Source organism: Lithobates pipiens, unplaced genomic scaffold (genome assembly GCF_037356315.1).
Source record: "Lithobates pipiens isolate NorthernLeopardFrog02 unplaced genomic scaffold, aLitPip1_a1.2 Scaffold_23, whole genome shotgun sequence".
Lineage (NCBI taxonomy): Eukaryota > Metazoa > Chordata > Amphibia > Anura > Ranidae > Lithobates > Lithobates pipiens.
The window spans coordinates 88,428,466-88,450,561 of NW_027507785.1; the positions used below are offsets into that span (position 1 = coordinate 88,428,466).

At 42.4% G+C, this 22,096-nt stretch overlaps 1 protein-coding gene across 4 annotated transcripts in view; it reads right to left on the reverse strand.

Annotated features, from left to right (window-relative positions):
* Window positions 1-10,237: 10,237 nt before the first annotated feature.
* The window catches only part of ABHD6 (abhydrolase domain containing 6, acylglycerol lipase), an 80,184-nt gene continuing 68,325 nt past the window's right edge, over window positions 10,238-22,096 (reverse strand). For all 4 annotated transcript variants that reach the window (XM_077451995.1, XM_077451996.1, XM_077451997.1 and 1 more), the window contains exons 7-9: window positions 20,263-20,317; window positions 17,405-17,505; window positions 10,238-13,811 (exon numbers count right to left, since the gene is read on the reverse strand). In XM_077451995.1, the coding sequence (XP_077308121.1) occupies window positions 13,635-13,811; window positions 17,405-17,505; window positions 20,263-20,317 (333 nt within the window). In that variant the 3' untranslated portion in view covers window positions 10,238-13,634. The remainder of the gene's footprint in view (window positions 13,812-17,404; window positions 17,506-20,262; window positions 20,318-22,096) is intronic.

Genomic DNA, 22,096 nt, shown 5'->3' on the forward strand with positions numbered 1-22,096 from the left:
TAAAAACACATGCAATTAATGCAACTCTGTATTTATTACTATATTCATATTATTTTATGCAAGCAGTGTAAGTATCTGAAATTGACTCAATATCATCCTCTTAAAATTCCCTGTACAGCAGAGCTCAAACTGTTAGAGGGAGAAGCAGCACAAGAAACAGATCAGCTGTGCTCCAGTGCTCATGTGCTGAGAAAGAAGAGTGACAGAGAAAGTAGTAGTCTGCTGCTTTTCAAGTTATAGGCTGGAGGAAGAAGAAGACCTGGAAGTGTCACTGAGCTGTAGCAGAGGAAAACCATGTCTCCTGCACTGGAAGACAGGGGTGTGTTGTGTGATGGGACCAAACCTCAGGACTGGATGGGTGGAAGGTTATATAAATCTAAATCCAGTGGAACCATGGATTACGAGCATAATCCATTCTAGGAGAACGCTTTTAATCCAAAGCACTCGCATATGAAAACGAGTTTCCCCATAGAAGTCAGTGGAAAGATAATTCGTTCCACTTTGACTTCTATTGCATGCAATACCGCATGTGGGCAGAGGTGGGGGGGGGGGGCGTCAGAGAGACTCAGAAATACTCGGAGACCGATCGGCTGCACTCGGAAACCCCGGAGTATTTCCAAATATTTCTGAGTGTTTCTGAGTATTTCCGAATGGCTCCGAGTGTCACTGCGCCCCCACACCTCTGGTCAAATGTGGTACTGCACACTGTTGCTCATTTTAACAGTCGCAAACTGTGTCAGGATTTAAAAAAAAAATTGCTTGTATTGCGAAAAGCTCGTTAACCTCGTTACTCGCAATCTGAGGTTACACTGTGTATATATATATATATATATATATATATATATAAACTTTACCAATATATAAATACTGGTACAGTTCTCACACATGCAGGACACTACCCTTACAAAACTATTTTATGTGATCAATGCCAAAAACTATTTAAAGTTAAGTACCAATTTATCGTTTTAACACCAACCACTTATAGTGTTCCCCTGCTACCCTGATCAATTTCCTAAATAGCAAAACAGACTTTTTAAATCAATGAATAGTAGACCCTTCTATAATGTACAAAATAATTTGCTCCTAAATATCCGTCATTGAACTACTACAAAGAATCAACTGTCAGTTGATGTAATTTCCCTTAATGAAAGGTTGCACAGAGTCTGTTATAACTGTCAGTTGACTCCACTTCCTCAATTAATTTGTTGTAAAGAATCTGTCAATTGAGGTTAGTGGAATTATAGGGGAGATCAAAAATGACATGCATGCTGCAGTCTAGCATTAAAGTGGAAACATTTACCTTGGTTCCAGCAGTCCAACACCAGTAAGATCCCTTGCCAATTCTGGCATCTTCTCCTTTGGATCTCCTGGGTTCTGGTCTTTGGCCATTGTGAGTGGCTGGCACAGGAGTACAGGCTTACAAAGAGTCTGACATTCCCTGTAACTTTTACGCAAGCAACTAGGCCTGGTCATTCCTGGCACATGCCCTGAGATAATCTTTATTGTCTATGGCTGGGCCTGGCACATAATAATTACAGACAATGCCAGGGCACTAGTCTTGGGCAGGTTAAGCACAGTGGGCTATGACTAAGCACCGTGTTCGGTGTGAAACATGTCAGCGGCTGTGCAGTTAGTCTGTTTGCCAGCCTAGATGCTATGATTTTAATTACATTTTTGAAATAATGTTGAATAATTTGGAGTGCGGCTATCCAGCTACATCTTTTCTACTTAAGCACAGTGAGGCTGTCTATTAATATGAAGTTCGTATTACAGACATCCCAACCTGCAAAAACAAATTTTAGGGAGGTGGCAAGCTCATTTCAGGGGGGTCACACTCCGTGCAGACAACCCCCCCCCCCCATTCATAATAAAATACTATAATAAAATAATACTTCAAAGATAATAATATAATGCCATAATAAACAACAACAACAATGCACCCTCACTGTGCCCATTTGCAGTCTCATTAGTGCCCATCAACGCAGCCTCACTGTGCCCATCAGTGCAGCTTCACTGTGCCCATCAATGCAGCCTCACTGAGCCATCAATGCAGCCTCACTGTGCCCATCTTCAGCCTCACTGTGCCAATCTGCAGCCTCACTGTGCCAATCTGCAGTCTCACAATGCCCATCTTCAGCCTCACTGTGCCAATCTGCAGCCTCACTGTGCCAGTCTGCAGTCTCACTATGCCCATCTGCAGCCTCGCTGTGCCAACAATGCAGCCTTGTCAATGCCCATCAATGCAGCCTCACCGAGCCATCAATGCAGCCTCACTGTGCCCATCTGCAGCCTCATTTGTGTCAACAATGCAGCCTCACTGCACTAACCTCAAAAAAGAGCAGCCAACACAACAATAATGCCCCGACGGAAAATGTTTGATGGGAGCTTGTTCTCGGAAATTCCGACCATGTGTAGGCTCCATCGGACATTTTCCACCGGAATTTCCGTCACACAAAATTTGAGATCTGGATCTCAAATTTTCCGACAACAAACTTCCGATCGTGTGTACACAATTCTGACACACAAAGTTCCACACATGCTCGGAATCAAGTAGAAGAGCCGCACTGGCTATTGAACTTTTTCTTGGCTCGTCATACGTGTTGTACGTTACCACGTTCTTGACGTTCGGAATGTCCGACAAGATTTGTGTGACCGTGTTTATGCAAGACAAGTTTGAGCCAACATCTGTTGGAAAAAATCCATGGATTTTGTTGTCGGAATGTCCGATCGTGTGTACGGGGCATAAGACTTATTGTAAAACAGTATATGGAGCAAATGTGTAGCGCTAATAATATATATAAGACACATATATATATATATATATATATATTCAAGTGGTCACACTGAATGTGAATCTAGTGAGTATATATTAAAGTGTATAATATAAAGAAATGCCAATGGTGATCAAGAGTATATCACTGAAGATGGTGAATCAAATGATGTGAACTCTTGATATTGCTGCAACAAATCGCATCAAATTGCATACAACAATAAAAATCGCAGTGATTAAAAAAATTGCGTAAGTAATGAGTGTTTATACTGTATAGCTCTAAATGAGCAGAGAAGTGTTACATATAAAGCCTGAAAAAATACTGTGAGAGACAACCACAGAAGTGCAGATAAACTTTTTAAATGAGCGATAAGATAGCAGCACAGAGAACAGGGCACGGTGATGTAGACTATAGGTCAGGAATGTAGCCAGATTATAATAATCTCTGTACACTGGGATAAAGGTTATGAGATGTGTACAGGGTTCAATGCAGAGTCCTCACAATCTTGCTGGAAGAGATCTCTAACAAATATACACTGATCAGACATAACATTATGACCACCACCTAATATTGAGTAAGTCGCCCCTTTTGACACCAAAACAGACCTGACCTATCGAGGCATGGACACCACTAGACCTCTGAAGGTATGCTGTGGTATCTGGTCCAGTTCTGATGCTCACATGTGCATTGTAGGTTCTTTTGTTTATGGACATGGGCACCCTGACCAGTCTACGACTACGCAGCCCCATACACAATAAGCTGCGATGCACAAGATTGGATCTGAACAAGTGGCTCTAAGGCCCCATACACACTATCAGTTTTTCTGCTGAGTTTTTCCTTCAGATTTACCAAAACCACATAATATGAGGTCAAACCTTAGGAGTTTCAATGTGTATGCAATCAGGCAGGCCCTTCTACTACATGGTTTTGGTAAACCTGAAGGAAAAAATCAGCAGATAATCTGATAGTGTGTATGGGGCTTAAGCCAGTGTTGCCAACCATCAGTATTCTAAATGGTAGCCAGTAGAAAACTACTGCCGCGTACATCATTTACCATCAGAAGGTCAGACTCTGACGGTCTTTCCGATGGAGTTCTGCTGAAATGGACTTGCCTACACACGATCACACCAAAGTGCGTTCATTTAGAACGCGATGACGTACGACAGGACTAGAAAAAGAAAGTTCAATAGCCAGTAGCCAATAGATGCCCTTGCGTCGTTTTTGGTCCGGAATGGCATACAGGTGAATGGTTTTCCTGTTTTTTTTAAAACATGTTCTAATTCTAGGTCCGTCAGAATTTTTGAAAAAAAAAGCCAGATGAAGCCCACACACAATCGGTATATCCGATGAAATAAATCCGTCTGACCTTTTCTGCTATAAAGTCCAGTCGTGTGTACGCGGAATATCACTTTTCTCCTGACAGTAAATGCTAGTGACAGGAAAGGGTTACCTGTAAAAAATATAGCTGTGACGCTTTGCTCGGAACTGCCCATACGTAGTTCCAGTCCAGAGCTGGCCGAGACAACCTAGAGTGTTCAAGTGGCACCGGAGACAGGTCTGGTGGAGAAGGCAGAGCCTTGTGTGTGGGTCTGCGGGATGGGAGCAAGGCAAACTGGGAGAGGGACTACCAGTGCTGTTTGAACTGGAGTGGACTGAAGGGACCACCTGGTGTGGAGAGAGACTGTCACTGTTCAGGAAGGAATGTGTTGTGTGGGTGAGGTGTCATCATCTGTGCTGCTGCACACTGCTGTCATGCTGCCACTGTAATGCCTAGTAAACACGATCAGACTTTCCGACAACAAAACCGTGGATTTTTGTTCGAAGGGTTTTGACTCCAACTTGTCTTACATACACACGATCACACAAATGTTGGCCAACAATTACGAACGTAGTGAAGTACAAGACGTATGACTTGTCAATGTGATATCTCCAGTACGAGCACTAGTTTTACAAGACCGAGCGCTTCCAGCTCGTACTTGATTCCGAGCATGCGTGTTTGTACTTTGGACTTTTATCCAACGGACTTGTGCACACATGATTGGAAAATCCGACAACACATATTTGTACTTATTTGTAGCCTAAAGCCTTGTACACACAGTACGATTGTTGGCCAAATGAGCATCTGATTTTTGTCAAAAGGGCGTGTGCCAACAGTACACAATTGTCGTGCAACAAACATGAACGTAGTGATGTACTACGAGGAATTTCAGCTCTTGAGCACCACCCTTTGGGCCCCTTCTGCTAATTTCGTGTTTGGTGAGCCTTGATTCCGAGAATTGTGCACTTTCGACTTTTGTGTGATGGATTTGTGTACTGACCATACGAAAATTTGACGTCAAACCATTGTCCACCGAAAATTTACTAGCCTGTCATCCAACATTTGTTGGCCAAAAGTTGGGCAACAATTGTCAAAAGGAGCGTACTAACGCTAAGATTTTAGGACAACAGTCTATTAGCAGACAATCCCCTGCCAACAATCATATGGTGTGTATGAGGCTTAAAGTGGTTGTATAGTCTTTTTTACAACTTTTACCTACAGGTAAGCCTATAATAAGGCTTACCTGTAGGTAAAAAAAAATATTTCCTAAACCTGTACGGTTTAGGAGATATTCGCACAGGGGATTCTTGGCTGAAAGTCCGGCAGACGCCGGACCCTGCTAAAAAGAAAGAAATCTCCTGTGCGCATGTGCGGGAGTGACGATACCGCGACTCCGGCCACTCACAGCGCCGGAGCCGCGATACCCGGAAGACACTCCGAGGGAACATGTCAGCTCCCTTGGCGTGTATCGGGCGAGATGTCAAGGCTTGTTCTAAGGTAAGTATTTCATAACGAGCTAGTATGCGGTGCATACTAGCTCATTATGCATTTTCCATTGCATGACAGGAAGAAAAAAAAAATGTCAGCGGGTTTACTACCGCTTTAAGGCCGGCCATACGTTACACAATTTTCCTTCAAATTTACCAAAACTAAATTTGAGGTCAAACCTAAACATTTTCAATTTGTATGCAATCAGACAGGCCATTCCGCTACAAAGTTGAAGGTAAATCTAAAAAAGGAAATTGAACAAGAAATATGAGTTATACTGTATGGTCAGCCTTAATACTGAAATGTGCACGTAAAACTGAAATGTTGTAATTTTTGGAAATGTCAGTAAAACCTTGGCGGTGAGAGTAAATTTTGGGTGTTGTGTCAGTAAATTCAAATCTGGTAGGTTGGAAACAATGCTTTAAACTGAAGTTGATGCTTCGTAAAAAAAAAAAGCGTTTATAGGATAAATAAACCTCAGGTGCAATGTGAGCAGAACAGGCAACATCTTGCCCCTTTCTTCCAATCAACAGCCTCTCCGCTAATCTGAAGCCGGTGACAACAGGACACAAGACCATTCAATGCTTGTTCCACTTATCTAAATCCTACCTTTGTGTGAGTAATGGGTAGGAGGCCATAAAGTAGAAGTTAAACATTACCTAGCTAGCATGTTCTTTAGATACCAACTCTTGGGCATCTTGTTTTTTTGCCAGGAACACCTAATCAGCCACCCTACACACTACTGGTAAAGGGTATTTGAGTAATAGATCATTGGCCATACACCTGTAGAAATGTGTTAGGAATTTGTCAATTTGGGAACAATCATTTGATTTTCTGACAATTATTGGATACAATGAATACATTTTGACTTTAGATCGCTAAAAAGATCGCAAGAGAAGGTTGGAAAATGTTTATCAAATGAACGAATTTCATTTTTTTAAGTGAAACTTATCATGAAATAATTGAAGATGGTAACAGAAAAGTGACAGTAGTCTATGCTTAGAGGCATTTTGGCTTTTTATTCTCTGCATATTATACTGTGCATATCTTCAGATGGAGCTCAATGCTTAAAAATGAGTTGCATTCCCCATGTATTGGTTTATTTCCCACCAAATGGGTATGAAATGGGTAGATGCTGGCAGGTCTAATCATCCATCAGAATTGAATATTCCTTGGGTATTGTAATGACTAGTTACCTTCATCGGATTTTCCAGCTTAACCCTCTTAGTGCTATTAATAAATAGGAAGGGAGGGGGGGGGTAAATGCTTGCTGCTAGATCTTCAATCAATTTTATATTACTCAGAGTACAGCAAGAGGAATGAGACTCAGCCATGCAGGTGGAACATTCCAAAGGAACATTGAAATCCCCTCCAATGGATGACTTAACTCACCAGCATCCCTCCCATTATACAGATAGCCATTTTGAAATGACTACCTTAAAAGAGGACCTGTCACTTCTGAAGTATATTTTATCAATCAGTTTGTTGAAAATTGTAATATTTTATTTGACCAAAATATTTTCTTTAATGCTATAGAGCAGCCTTTCTCAACCTTTTCAACACAGAGGAACCCTTGAAATAGTTCTCTGGTCTTGGGGAACCCCTTCTAAAAATGAGAAATCTACAACTCATGATACAATAGTGTGATGGTCAGTGGGAAGAATGGTCCTTACACTTGTGGTCATTGGGAAGAATTACCTCCTTACAGATAGCTAAAAAGATCAATGGTGTCAGTGGGAACTTATCTGAGAGGCAGAGATTTCCCAATGCTGAAGGAACCCCTAGCAACCTCTGGAGGAACCCTGGTTGAGAATCACTGCTATAGACTGTTCAGTCCTACTTCTGAGCTCTCTCATTACTAGTATTAATACTATTTCTTCAAGCTTAAAGTGCATTTCCAATTTTGCAGCCAAATTAGGATAACACCTACTTAATATCTGCGACTTGTTCCCATTCACATAGAATTACTGAAAGTGGAAGTAAACCCTTCTATCTTTTTCAGTCAAGGAAGCTGCCATCTTGGCCTCTTTTTCATCTTCAACTGCTATGATGCTGCACATGTGATCAGTTATGACACCTGCCATTGGATGGTTTGACAGTCTGGTTGAGAGCACATCCAATGTCACAGTTAGCTGGGAATGTAACTCTTTTTTGAAACTGTTAAATCAATGGGTTTACTTTCCATTTTAGATGCTCTTGTCTGATCTCCAGCACTGAAAATCCTACATAGTTCTCTTTGACAGGGCTGGGGAGATGTGTTTTCCAAAATTAACCCTGTACACACTGTACTGGCAGATCTCACTATCGGTTGTAAGCTAGATTTGAACACTTTCTGTTCTAACCAAAAGTTTAAGTGATATTAAAGGCAAGTTTTTAAAACAAAACAAAATAAAAAACATGTCATACCTGTTCTGTGCAGTGGTTTTGCACAGAGCACCCCTGATCCTCCTCTTCTTGGGTCCCCTGCCGGTGCTCCTGGCCCCACCCTCCTGCCAAGTGCCCCCAGAGCAAACAGCTTGCTATATGGGCACCCAAGCAGGCTCGCTCCTGAGCTGCTGCTCTGCATGACTATTCACACACACAGCATAGGCTCTGTCCTGCCCCCTCTCTCTCCTCAGTGGCTCACTGGCTTCCGCTGTTGTCTCAGCCAATGGAGAGAGAAAGTGTCCCCAGAGAGCCGAGGCTCATGTGTACCACGCTGGAGCGCAGTGGGGTTCAGGTAAGTATTAGGGGGGATGCTGCACACAGAAGGTTTTTTACCTTCATGCATAGAATGCATGAAGGTAAAAAAAAACTTGAGCCTTTACAACCACTTTAAAATTTAGATGCTGGGATTCTGTATTGTGTGTTAATGAGAAGAAACTTCAGGGTCTATTAAAAAAATAATTTGTTAGATGAATGTCACATTCATGCAGGCTTCCCAGATTTTGGCCGTCATTTCTGTAATAGATTGATTCATAATATTGTCAGCTCTATGCAGTAGCAAATGTGCTGTATAGTTTTCTGAAAATATACAACATTTTGGCCACTAGATGGAAAAGATGATCATAGCAATCAATCTATTTCAGAAATTACAGTAAAAATGAATGTTATCTGTGCAACAAATGTTTAATAAATAGACCCTTTGGGGCAGAGTCACTCTGAAATTGTTCATAGATGCTTACAGTCTGCCATGAGTCTTCTCCTGAGGAACATCTAAAGCAGCCTTTTCCAACCTTTTTTAACTCAAAGCCCTTGTACACACGGTCGGACATTCCGACGGAAAATGTCCAATCGGACCGTGTTGTCAGATAATCCGACCGTGTGTGGGCTCCATCTGACTATTTCCGTCGGACTATCCCACCGACAAAGTTTTAGAGCTGGGCTATAAAATTTTCTGACAATATGATCCAATCGGACTTTGTCTGATCGTTTGTAGAGAATTCCAATCGGACAAAGTGCCACGCATGCTCAGATCAAATTCCTAGACCAAAGCTATTGGCTACTAGCTTGAACGTAGTCCCGTCGTAACGAAATAACGTCATCACGTTCTGAACGATCAGATTTTCCGACAACTTTGTCCAACCGTGTGTATGCAACACCAGTTTCTGACAAAATCCGATGGATTTGGTTGTTGGAATGTCCGACCGTGTGTACAAGGGCAAAATCATTTTTTTAAAGGGCTTTAAATAATTGCCTCAGAGAACCCCTACCAAGGTAGGGGTCATTAGAAAAATTCCTCTTATATTGATGGGCCCTTAAGCCGCGTACACACGGGCGGACTGTCTGTCCAACTTAGTCCGCTGAAACACATTTCAGCGGACAGTCCGCTCGTGTGTGGGCTTCAGCGGACTTTTTCAGCGGACAGTCTGGCGGACTAAGTCTTTCGGAATTTCCGTAATACAGTCCGTTACAGTGGTGACTAGAAAGCCACCCTTACAGACAGGTTTAAAGATCATTGGTGTCATTCTACCTGGCTCCGTCCAGTGGTGATGGACCTGGATCTAGGAGGGCACCATCAGATGGAAGGCCAAATAGCCATAACTAAAGGAACCCCTAACAATCTCTGGAGGAACCCTCTGGTTGAATAAGGCTGATATAAAGGGTAAACATATATATATATATTTTTTTTAGGTGTGCTGTGTGAATGGGAACACAGATTCCAATAAAAATTACACTATTCATACATAAGATTGACAAGTAGCATAACAAGCATATAGTGGGGTTTTCTCAAATTCAACTGAAAAATGGAACACGTCAAGTATCTCCCTTGATACTAAACACAATAATTCCAGACAGAGGTGGACTGGAGGATGTGGGTTTGTTAGGAGGGAGAGGTTAGAAGGAAGATTGGAAGAAATTACTTGGCATATAAAATGCATTCTGAAAATGTATTTGTGTTAATTACTATGGTATGATTGATGTATTTAGATCTTACTGTTCAATTTCTGATGGTAGGAAATGCCTAGTTACTAAGTAACCCGCTGGTTATCAAACAAAACTTATTCAAACATTGTCAGGGAGATCATAATCTTATACTGAGTGTCAATTGTGGGAAAACGTACACAGTGCCAGGACTAACATAGCAGGCAATTTCTTGGGTCTTGTGTTTAGTTTCATCGACCATTCCAATAAGAATTGCACTATTCATAAATAAGATTGACAGGTAGCATTATTCTGCTTTTCAGTGAAAAAGGTAGTTTATTGTTCCAGGATACATTCATTCATGTAGGGTGGCGGTCACCAGAAATTGTGACACACTCCTAAATTATGCTGTTGTGCGGCTGGTAATAACTTGTTAGTGGTTATTAATGTATTGTACGCTGAAGATGGCTTCAAATTATAAATATCAAAACGATCTAACCCTGCTACCGAATGAAAAGCTCTCCTCCACCTACACCCAGTGCTTTACTGCATTCAAATTGTCTTTATTTTCATCAAACTGATGGATGAATAACATATTAGAAAGTGGCAGGTCATCTTTATTGCTAGAGGCATTAATATATACAGCCCCAACCTACATCATTGCCAACATTCTAAGTGATAACCCAGTTGGATATAGTTGACATCGGGGCGGACCTAGAAATCGACCTTCATCACTGGCTCTGATCTATCAAGTAGTTAAAGTTGAGCTCTGTATGACATAATATATGACATATATGATGAAGATGTCACAGGGTCCCCCCTGAAACAAGTTTATCACTTGTGGATTCTGGCAGTAGCTCTGTTATATTTTCATTTCCTGTAATAGGACAACACTGTTCGCAGTTAAATCACATACAGTGTTGTCACCCTCAGGACGGGATAGTCTCAAATCATGTGATCCTACATTGACTTTAATGCCGAACCCCTCATTGTCTGGGACTAAATCAAAGGCAATGAGCCAATGGAGAGAGAGAGCTCCGTGTCTGAATGGAGACACAGAGCAACGACTTAGCTCGGGTGTCATCATAGCTTGCTATGGTGGGCACTCGGCAGGAGGGAGGGGTCAGGAGCATAGACGAGGGACCGAGAAGAGGAGGATCTGGGCTGCTCTGCACAAAACCATTACAAAGAGCATGTTTGGTATTTTTTAATTAAAAAAAAAACCAAGACTTTAATATCACTTTAAGTGGTTAAAACTGTATTTTTTTCTTTTGGTAAAATGGTTTAGGCTGGGTTCATATACTTGCACTGCAAGCGTGCATTACTGCAATGTGTTAGTGTGCATTACTGCAACGTGTATTTAGTGTGCATAGTTTCACTGTGGTGCCATTCATTCTTAATGGCACCCCAATGCACTTTGAAAATGAACCTACATTGCAGAGTACCACAATGGACGGTTACGCATTGCCGTGCAGTGTGGTGCAATAATGAATAGGTTATCTCCAGGGAACGCACGTAACATACGGGATCACATGAATCAATGTCCCTGCATTATGTCCAACAGCATGAACCCCTTCCTAAATCCAATGAATAAGCACCACTGTCCTTTTTTTAGGGTTTGATCAAACCTCTATAAGAGTTTATTTTTTTCAGACAGGCACTGAGAACCATCCTCTATGCTGCAGCACTTTTTGCGGTGTCTGCATCCATTTCCGAGCCTATAGAAGTGGATGCAGACGCAGCGGCTGCATAGACACAGCGGCATTTCAAAACCTGACATGCGGGAAGGAGTGCTAGCATGGATCTGCATGCAGACACTGTGCATTTGGATCCGTACACCCGCTCCTGCCCGCATGTAAACTTTGAATGCACATGCAGCAAAAAGCAGCATAGCATAGAGGACGGGTCTCAGCGCCCGTCTGAATTAACCCTAAAGCCGCGTACACACGGGCGGACTGTATGGCCTACTTAGTCCGTCGAAACACATTTCAGCGGACAGTCCGCTCGTGTGTGGGCTTCAGCTGACTTTTTCAGCGTGCAGTCTGGCGTACTAAGTATTTCGGATTTTTCGAAATACTGTCCGTCATACTTTGGTTTCAGCGGACAATCCGCTCGTCAGTAGGCTAGTTCGACGGACTAAGAATGGCGCATGCTCAGAAAGGATTTACACGGCGAAAGGTTGCATTCCTATTTCTAGTCCCGTCGTACGTGCTGTACACGTCATCGCGCAAGCTTTCGACGGACTGTTTGTGCATCCGTGTGTGGTCAAGTCCGTTCATTCGAAAGTAGGACGGACTGTCCGTCGGATTGTATGACGGACTAAGTAGGCCATACAGTCCGCCCGTGTGTACGCGGCTTAATGGACACTTTTGCTGGACAGCCTGGCCTGTTAAAAGAAGTAAAAAAATTTTTAAATGTTACCGCGGGGGATTAAGACATAAAACTGCTGTGTTAATGCTAGTGACATACTGCATTTTTATTTTATTTTGCCCATAGTTCTAAAAAGCATGCTAAAGTCACCTTTCAGGCACATGTCATCATATAACTTGAGAGGCCACTTTAGCTTCTTTTATGAGCCACTGCAGCTTGATGAATCAGACCTGATGGGATTGATTTACTAAAGGCAAATTAACTGTTCACTTTGCTAGAGAAGTTGCACTCTGCAAGGGAATTTGTCTTGGAGCTTAGGGAATCAGATGAAGCTCTGCTGACTTTCATCATCCAATAATGTGCAAGTAAAACAGTTTTTTTATATTTTCCTTGCAGGTGATTAGGTATTCTTTGCAATGTGAACAGCCTATTTGCCTTCAGTATATCTACCCCAATATTCATGGTAGGAACATCTGATTTTAATGTTTAATCTACATAACAAATAACATCCATTTTATGAGACATCAACATGATCTCCAGTCTCAGTGGCAAATACTAAAATACGACTCTGTAAAACTGTTCATTCCTTTCGTGGCTGGTGTGAACATGAAATTTTGCATATCAGTTAAGGACGTTTATTTGTATTCCTCTGAGTGTGATATTTCATGGAAGCATATGTGTGGTACAAATCTTCTGATCGTTTACATCATGCATACCTTAGATCACAGTGCGCATAGTGTCAAAGCTGATTGGTGCAATGTGCTCTTTGCACAATGCTGCTTTGAAGGCACGGTACCAAAATATTCTTATAGCATATTGCACACATCCCAAGCAGTGTGCTCATACTTGTAAATCTCAGCAGCTTGAAGGACTGCTACTTCCATTGCACAATGACTCACTAGCATCACAGTAAAGGGAAATCTTCTACCCTTGAGGCCCTATCAACAAATATTTCTGCAACAGCAGTACATTGCATATAATAAACAGGTTTAAAAGATCATCTTGCATCTATAGTGGTTTTAAAGTGTTGGGTCAAGACCTTCCGTGCATCAGATTTGTGACTGGTTCCCGATTGAAGGCTTTACAGTTTATCAGATCATGTCGACTTTGGAAACCACCATCAGCAGACCTTAAACATCCATGTCCATCACATGCATTATCGTAAGCCACTGACAAATTGGAACTGATCTGCATGTGGACTTTACACGCAGATATTGAAGTCCTGGTCTTGTGTTCACAAGGAACTAAACTACTTTCCTAAGAGTTCTACAAGATCCCCTGAGAAACTCAGAGTGGTATGGTATACAGTGAGGGCCAGAGTTGTCCCAGGCCTTTCCTGATTGTTAATCATGTTTTTTATTGTTCTCTGTGGTTTGCAGGGAAGATAAAAAGTCCATTATGAGCTTGGCTGTTTTTCTGGGTCTCTCCATCACTACTGAGTGGCCACAGTTCTCTAGGATCTCCACCTGGCTTCCAGGTATGGCATTGGACAAGACTTCTGCTCCAGAAACATCCAGGACCTGCAACACAGGAAAAAAAGAACAGGTAGTGTTTTATACATTTGAGCTGAGAATAATGCATAGGGACTAATAAGGATGCAGGGAACCCCATAGAAAGAGTGGTTAGCTTATGCACCAGTTAAAGAACTTCGACCAAGTTTGGGGTGCTTTAAAGCAGTGGTCTCCAAAAAGTGCAGTCGCCTCCAAAAAGTGTTTTGGGGGCCGGATGGGGCCCTTTGCTTGCCTTTATTCTGCCCTTGAAGCATGATTCCTGCCACTGTTACAAGGCATTATTCCCCTACTGCGCCCCCCCCCCCCCCCCGCCCACTCACACTGCCCACAGTGCGGTCCCCTCAAAGCCTGAAGGACAGTAAACTGGCCCATTGTTCCGAAAGTCTGGAATTCCCTGCTGTAGGGCCCACTCGCACCTAACACAGTGGGACGCAGTTGGCTGCATTTTCTGACTGCACGCCAACTGCATAGATGGTCCAAAATCAAGGCACAGTTCATACTATTGCAGTGCAGTGCATGCACCGGCAAGTGATGTCACAGGAGGCAGGACTACCCGGTGGTCCCACCTCTTACCTATATAAGAAATGTCAGATGGCAGAGCCTGTAATAGGCAGCCTGCCTTTATCGTCAATGGGAGCGTTTTTGTTTTCTTTTCTTTTTCAGGTCCGGTGGGTGTGTGTTTTTATTACTATGTGACACATTTTTGGTGAATGGGTAGGGGTGTACTCAATACCCATTCACATGAGGGGGGAGTGGGATCTGGGGGTCCCATTCTTAAAAGGGGCCTCCAAATTCCAAAAAGCCCTCTGCCTGCAGACCCCCTCAACCACCGGTTGTGGGGATGAGGCCCTTGTCCTCACCAACATGGGGACAAGCTGCTTCGGGGCAGGGGACATGTGGCCTGGCATGGTTCGGGGGGGGGGGGCTGCATGCTCAGTTAAAGTGGAAGTAAACTCCCCTATCATTTTCAGCCAAGGAAGCTGCCATCTTTGCCTCTGTTTAATCTTCAACTGCTATGGTGCTGCACATGTGATTCATTATGACACCAGCCATTGGATGGTTTGATAGTTTGGCTGAGAGCACAGCCAATGTGCAGTTAGCACTCCTGGCATGCCTTTTTTTTTTAACTGTTTAAATCCATGGGTTTACTTCCACTTTAAGGGCCTGGTATAGATTTTGAGAGGACCCCAGTCCCCCATGCTGTTTTTTGACAAATACTGCATGTGATGCCAAAACCCAGGTAGTAAATATTGCATGCTTTTTTTTTTACTCTCATTTGTGAATTGGACTTTACCACATAATCATCATTATTTTTTTTAAATGAATTGGACTTTATTTTCTGCATGCGATAATGTATGCAAATAAGTTAGCTTAGTTTATGTAGGGAGATTTGTTTTAGCTCTGTGTATCATTTGAAGCTGTTCAGTTCACTGTGTATAGGAGAGGGTTTACATCCACTTTAAAGAAATTGCAAACAATTACCTTGTAAAACAACCCATTCAGTTTAAAACAGAAATGAAATGCAAAACAGTTTTGTATAGATTTAAAAAAAATATATAAATATCTTTTCCCCCCTTTTTTTTTTATAAGTGATCACATTCTCTCTATTCTCAGCTGCCGAAGAACTTAGGGAGGAGAAGCAGCATCACACTGAGCTTCCCAGTGAATGGCTATGGGGGCGTGTCAGGACAAGTCTGATCATTGGAGGAGAGTACAGTGAGTTCCCAGCACAGATAGAGATTTGACCATGGTGTACTTTCCTGCTTAGTATGGTCAGTTTTTATTAGGAAACCAAGGGGACTAGCAGCATCATCAGGGATTTCACATAAAGGAAGCAATACAAAGAGAACAGGAATCTTTCACATACAAGTACATGGCACAGCAGGCCCATAGCAGGAATATGAAATGTTGGGGTATCAAATGCTTTAACTACAGTGTCTTGCAAAAGTATTCACCCCCCTTGACTTTTTACCTATTTTTTTTACCTATTTTGTTACATTAAAGCCTTTAGTTCAATGTTTTTTTAATCTGAATTATATGTGATGGATCAGAACACAATAGTCTAAGTCGGTGAAGTAAAATATATACATAAAACTATTTTTCAGAAATAAAAAAATGATAATTGGCATGTGTGTATGTATTCACCCCCTTTGTTATGAAGTCCATAAAAAGCTCTGGTGCAACCAATTACCTTCAGAAGTCACATAATTAGTGAAATGATGTCCACCTGTGTGCAATCTAATTGTCACATGACCTGTCATTACATATACACACCTTTTTCAAAGGCCCCAGAGGTTGCAACACCTAAGCAAGAGGCACTGCTAACCAAACACTGCCATGAAGACCAAGGAACTCTCCAAACAAGTAAGGGACAATGTTGTTGAGAAGTACAAGTCAGGGTTAGGTTTTAAAAAAAATACCCAAATCTTTCATGAACCCTAGGAGCACCATCAAATCTATCATAACCAAAAGGAAAGAACATGGCACAACAGCAAACCTGCCAAGAGACGCCGTACACCAAAACTCAAGGAACGGGCAAGGAGATTAATCAGAGAAGCAGCACAGAGACCTAAGGTAACCCTGGAGGAGCTGCAGAGTTCCACAGCAGAGAACAAGGAGTAACATAGGACGACAATAAGCCGTACGCTTCATAGAGTTGTGCTTTATGGCAGAGTGGCCAGAAGAAAGCCATTACTTTCAGCAAAAAACAAAATTACATGTTTTGAGTTTGCGAAAAGGCACGTGGGAGACTCCCAAAATGTATGGAGGAAGGTGCTCTGGTCTGATGAGACTAAAATTAAACTTTTTGGCCATCAAAGAAAACGCTATATCTGGCACAAACCCAACACATCACATCACCCAAAGAACACCATCAGCACTTGGCACTGGGAAACTGGTCAGAGTTGAGGAAAAGATGGATGGTGTTAAATACAAGGATATTCTTGAGAAAAAGCTGTACCACTCTGTGTGTGATTTGTGGCTAGGATGGAGGTTCACCTTCCAGCAGGACAATGACCCCAAACACACTGCTAAAGCAACACATGAGTGGTTTACGGGGAAACATGTAAATGTGTAAATGTAAATGTGTTGGAATGGCCTAGTCAAAGCCCTGACCTCAATCCAATAGAAAATCTGTGGTCAGACTTAAAGATTGCTGTTCACAAGCACAAACCATCCAACTTGAAGGAGCTGGAGCAGTTCTGCAAGGAGTAATGGGCTAAAAATCCCAGTGGTAAGATGTGGCAAGCTCATAGAGACTTATCCAAAGCGGTTTGGAGCTGTGATAGCTGCAAAAGGTGGCTCTACAAAGTATTGATTTTAGGGGGGTCAATAGCTATGCACATTGACTTTTTCTGTTATTTTATCCTATTTGTTTTTTGCTTCACAATAAAAAAAAAAAAAAAAAATCTTAAAAAGTTGTGGGCATGTTCTGTAAATTAAATGATGCAAATCCTCAAACAATCCATTTTAATTCCAAGTTGTGAGGCAACAAAACACGGAAAATGCCAAGGGGTGGGGGGGGGGGGGGTTGTGAATACTTTTGCAAGGCACTGTATCTTCTTCCCATATACATATCACAAATAACAAAAAAAAAGACCCACCTGGTCCTGTCGGCCCCAGATAATCTGGGTGGGAGCTGTAATTTTGTTCATGTTTTCTTGAAGAATGTGACGTGATTTCTCAGCAACCAAATCTAAAAACACTGAACAGAATATTGCTTGTTAGATGTCACCATTATCAACCCAGCCACACTATGTGCACATTTAAAGCATATCTAACCCCAAAAACAAAAATGTAATATTTTTCAGCTTACTAGGCCTTAAATGTGATTGCTGCATTCATTTTCTTTTTCAGGATTTGTTTGCCTAAATTTTCACCTGGTAATCCTGCAAATAACCCACCTGACCCTGGCAGGGGTGATGGGATTAGTAATTTACATAAGAAAGATAATATTTTTCTTGTTCTTCACCTGAAAAGAAAAAAATAAACGTATGCAGCCACCACTCCAATCCACCTAAGGACTGCTAAACTGCAACATATCACATTTTTGTTCTTGGGTTTAGCCATGACTTGGGGCAAAGAGTAAAGCTGGCTACACACTATTAGCCCTTGTACACACAGTTGGACATTCTGACAACCAAATCCGTTGGATTTTGTCTGAAACTGTTGCATACACACGGTTGGACAAAGTTGTCGGAAAATCCGATTGTACATAACGTGATGACGTTATTTAGTTATGACGGGACTACGTTCAGGCTAGTAGCCAATAGCTTTGGTCTAGGAATTTGATCTTAGCATGCGTGGCACTTTGTCCGTCGGGGTAGGCTACACATGATCGGAGTATGTCCGATCGGAGCATTTTGTCTGAAAATTTTACCGGCAAGTTGGAAAAGTTGGTCCGTCGGATATTCCGATGGAAACAGTCCGATGGAGACCACAACCAGCCGGAATATCCGACAAAACGGTCTGATAGGACACATTCCGTCGGAATCTCCGACCGTGTGTACAAGGGCTTAGAAAAAGCGAAAAGAGTTGTCCATCCACTCTATACAGTGCGGATGGAGAAATCTGCATCATCTGATTAGATGCAGCCGCTGTTTTGCTGACAATGTTCTGCCTGGGCCCTTAGATTTTTCAAGGGATGTTGTGCGGGATCTGCGACCACTGGGCCACTCACTGAATGAATTTTAGCCAATTCCTTGGAGACAGGACAAATTGTGTACATTACAAGGCCAGCTTAAGAGCTTCCTAACCCTATAATGACCTGAGGCCATTTTAACCTACATAATTAAAATCTAGATGACCTAATCACATTTAGTACAATCGATATGCCTTGGTTAACTTGAAAGTAAATCTAAAAATAATTTGTCTATCAAAATTGTTTAACTTTTATTTAATTTGAACCACTTTCCGCCCACCATGTAGCAATATGATGGCTGCAAAGTGGCTTTATTATTCTGACTGGACGTCATATGACGTCCAGCAGGGTGAACCGCTCGCACGAGCCCGCTGGGGCAAACAGTGCGGTGATTGGTGGTGTGGTGTGTCAGTCTGACACACCACATCACTGATCTCTATAAAGAGCCTCTGACGTAGGCTCTTTACCATGTGATCAGCTGTGTCCAATCACAGCTGATCACATCGTCAACAGGAAGTGCAGTTGATCGGCTTTTCCTCTATTCGTGCTGACAAGATGTGGATAGAGGAGAGCCTATTGGCTACTCTCCTAAGGGGGGGGTCTGCGCTGATAATCAGAGCATTGATTATCAATCAGGGCAGACCCAACAAGAATTCCCACTAGAGCCCACCCATGACCACCAGGGATGCCAATCAGTGCCCATTAGAGGTGCCAATCAGTGCTCATTAAAGATACCAATCAGTGCCGATCAGTAATGCCTGCCAGTGCCTCCTCATCAGTGCTGTCTATCAGTGTCCATCAGTGCCACCCATCAGTGGCACCTATAAGTGCCCATCGGTGCCACCTATAAGTGCCCATCAATGCGGCCTATCAGTGCCCATCAGTGCTGCATATTAATGAATCCTCATCAGTGTCCTTCAGTGCAGCATCATCAATGCTCATCACTGAAGGAGAAAATTTACTTATTTACAAAAAACTATTTTCTTTTTTTCACATTTTCAGTCTTTTTTTTTTATTTGTTTAGCAAAAAAATAAAAAACCCAGTGGTGATCAAATACCACCAAAAGAAAGCTCTATTAATGGGAACAAAATTATAACATTTTTGTTTGGGTGCAGTGTTGTATGACCACGCAATTGTTATTTAAAATGCAACAGCCCTGAAAGCTGAAAATTGGCCTGGGCAGGAAGGGAGGAAGTGCCCGGTATTGAAGTGGTTAAAGACACACATAGCTCAATGGTACAATGGTCAAGTATCACCCAGAAAGCCTCCTGTGAATTGTTCACACGAGTAGACATGTCCAAAGCTCACAACAATCTCTTTAGATCTACGAACAAACATGCAGTGCAAGGATCGGCCCGATTGGATTATTTAGGTAGGTCCTCATATTACAGTTTTATTAGCTAAAGCAAATTGTGCAAAGATCGCATTGTCATATTCTAACATGCATAGTGAGCTTAATAGGAATAACATTTCAGACACACTTATCCACATGCTTCCTTTTTATGCTCTCCCCCCAAAAACCTAATAAGGCAGCCAGGGGGGATCGTATACGCTATTTAACTTGGCTTGCCTAGTTGACAGGTGGCACCCCCTCTCAAACTTACCCATTAAAGTCAATGAGTTTGCGCTGCAACCAGGAGTCAAATGCTTGGCTCAGTTGCGGCGTGTTGGTTCCATGCAGTATTGCCTCCCGATTGCCTGGAAGCCACTGTTCTACTGCCCTCTGAAACACAATCCAATGTCCAGAGACTGCTGCGAACTGTGAACGTAGTGAATACAGTCATTTTCTAATCTTTTACAGCAGATGGCCTTTTACTTACATGTTCTGTAAAATTCATTATGAGGAATGCGAACATCCACAAGTCCCTGTAGCACCTAGAAATAAACATGTTTAACGTGGATTAAATATTAAAGATCTGTTACTTATTCAACATAGAATTAATTAAATACAGGCTGGTTTCATAGCTTTTCTCTGCAGTTTCTTCACATTCAACACTGGGGCTATAAATGTAGCAGACAGACACTTCCATAGCACTTATTTGTGGTTGAACTATGGCCTCCCATTAAAATATGCACTACAGCACCTAATGATATGTGCATCTGCACTAATACCGTATACTCACGAGCGGAATGACGGACAGAAAAAGTCTGACGGGAGCTTTTCATCGTATATTCCGATCGTGTGTATACCCCATCAGACTTTTTACGTTTAAAATTCTGATGGACCTAGAAAGAGAACATGTTCTAAATTTTTTCGACTGAACCAATTCCTATCGGGAAAACCGCTCGTCTGTATGCTGTTCCAACATACCTAAAACAACGCGTGCTCTGTAGTACAAGGCAGAAGCTATTGGCTACTGGCTATTGAACTTCCTTTTTCTAGTCCCGTCATATGTGTTTTACGTCACTGCATTCTTGATGGTCGGAATTTGGTTTGATCGTGTGTATGCAAGACAGTTTCAGCAGAATTCCGTCAGAAAAACCTTCAGAGTTTATTCCGATCAGAAAACCAGTCGTGTGTACAGGGCATTACAGTTTTCTCTTGTGTCTACCTGTAAAGTTACCCAATGCAGCTTTCTGTGATAGTGTGGCAGCAATGCTGCATTCCTCCTGAAATCAGAGCAGAGTTGCCGCTCTTATGTAGGCTGTGTCAGCTTGCACTGCAGTGGCAAGAAAAAATGCTGTAGGGGGCATTTTGTAGCATTTTCAGTTCTGATTCATGAGCTTGCAGCTTGTCAATCAGCATCTGCCTACACCTAGTCCTGTCCATTACTTTCTGGATTGACAGCACTGCCTAGGTAGCTGAAACCCTCCCAATGTGAGCTGCAGTATCTGGGAGGGGAAGCATGTGAGACACAAATGAAGGAGGATTTGGCTCAGTTAGGGAAGGTAAAGGAAGGTTTTTGTTTGCGTTAACATAAAAACTGGATTTGGTGTTTGCTTAGTCCTACAGAAGCCTTAAAGGGGTTGTAAAGGTTTTTTTTTTTTTAAATAACAAACATGTTATATTTACCTCCACTGTGCAGCTCGTTTTGCACAGAGTGGCCCCAAACCTGCTCTTCTGGGGTCCCTCGGTGGCTGTCTCCGCTCCCCCCCCCCGCAAGGACTTCTCACGTTCATTTAATTCCTCCTGCAAAGGGCTTTTTTAGGGTATGACTGGAATTCCACTTGTCTAACCTACCATAATAAAAACTCCTAGTATCTGATACAGGGGATGTAGTATACAGTAAAACATTTTTCCTGACAGGCTCCATGGCAGCATACGTGTGGGTTAGCCCCGCCTCCATAATTACCCAATAGGACCTCTACTCCCATAAATCTTTGCTCCAAGCTGCTATCCGTGTTCCTTTTTTGTCCTCCTCCATAGGACAGGTGTTTCCTATCTGAAGAGATCTTCACTACGATCAAGTTGGCCGACTATCAAGCTTTTGTTCCTCCGATAGGCCCTGTCTGTTAAGCATGGGTATGGAGTGTATGGCAGAGTAGCGCTGAAGACTTTGTTTATCCGAAGATAAGTGCGCACGGCTTTTTACCTGCTATGTAAGGTGGCCATTATCTGCCCGGTGGATCGGTGGTGTGTGCTTGAACCTGTTCGGCCAGACGATCGTTGGTGGAGTGGTGAGCTGTAAAAATTCCGTTTTTCATGGCAGCAGT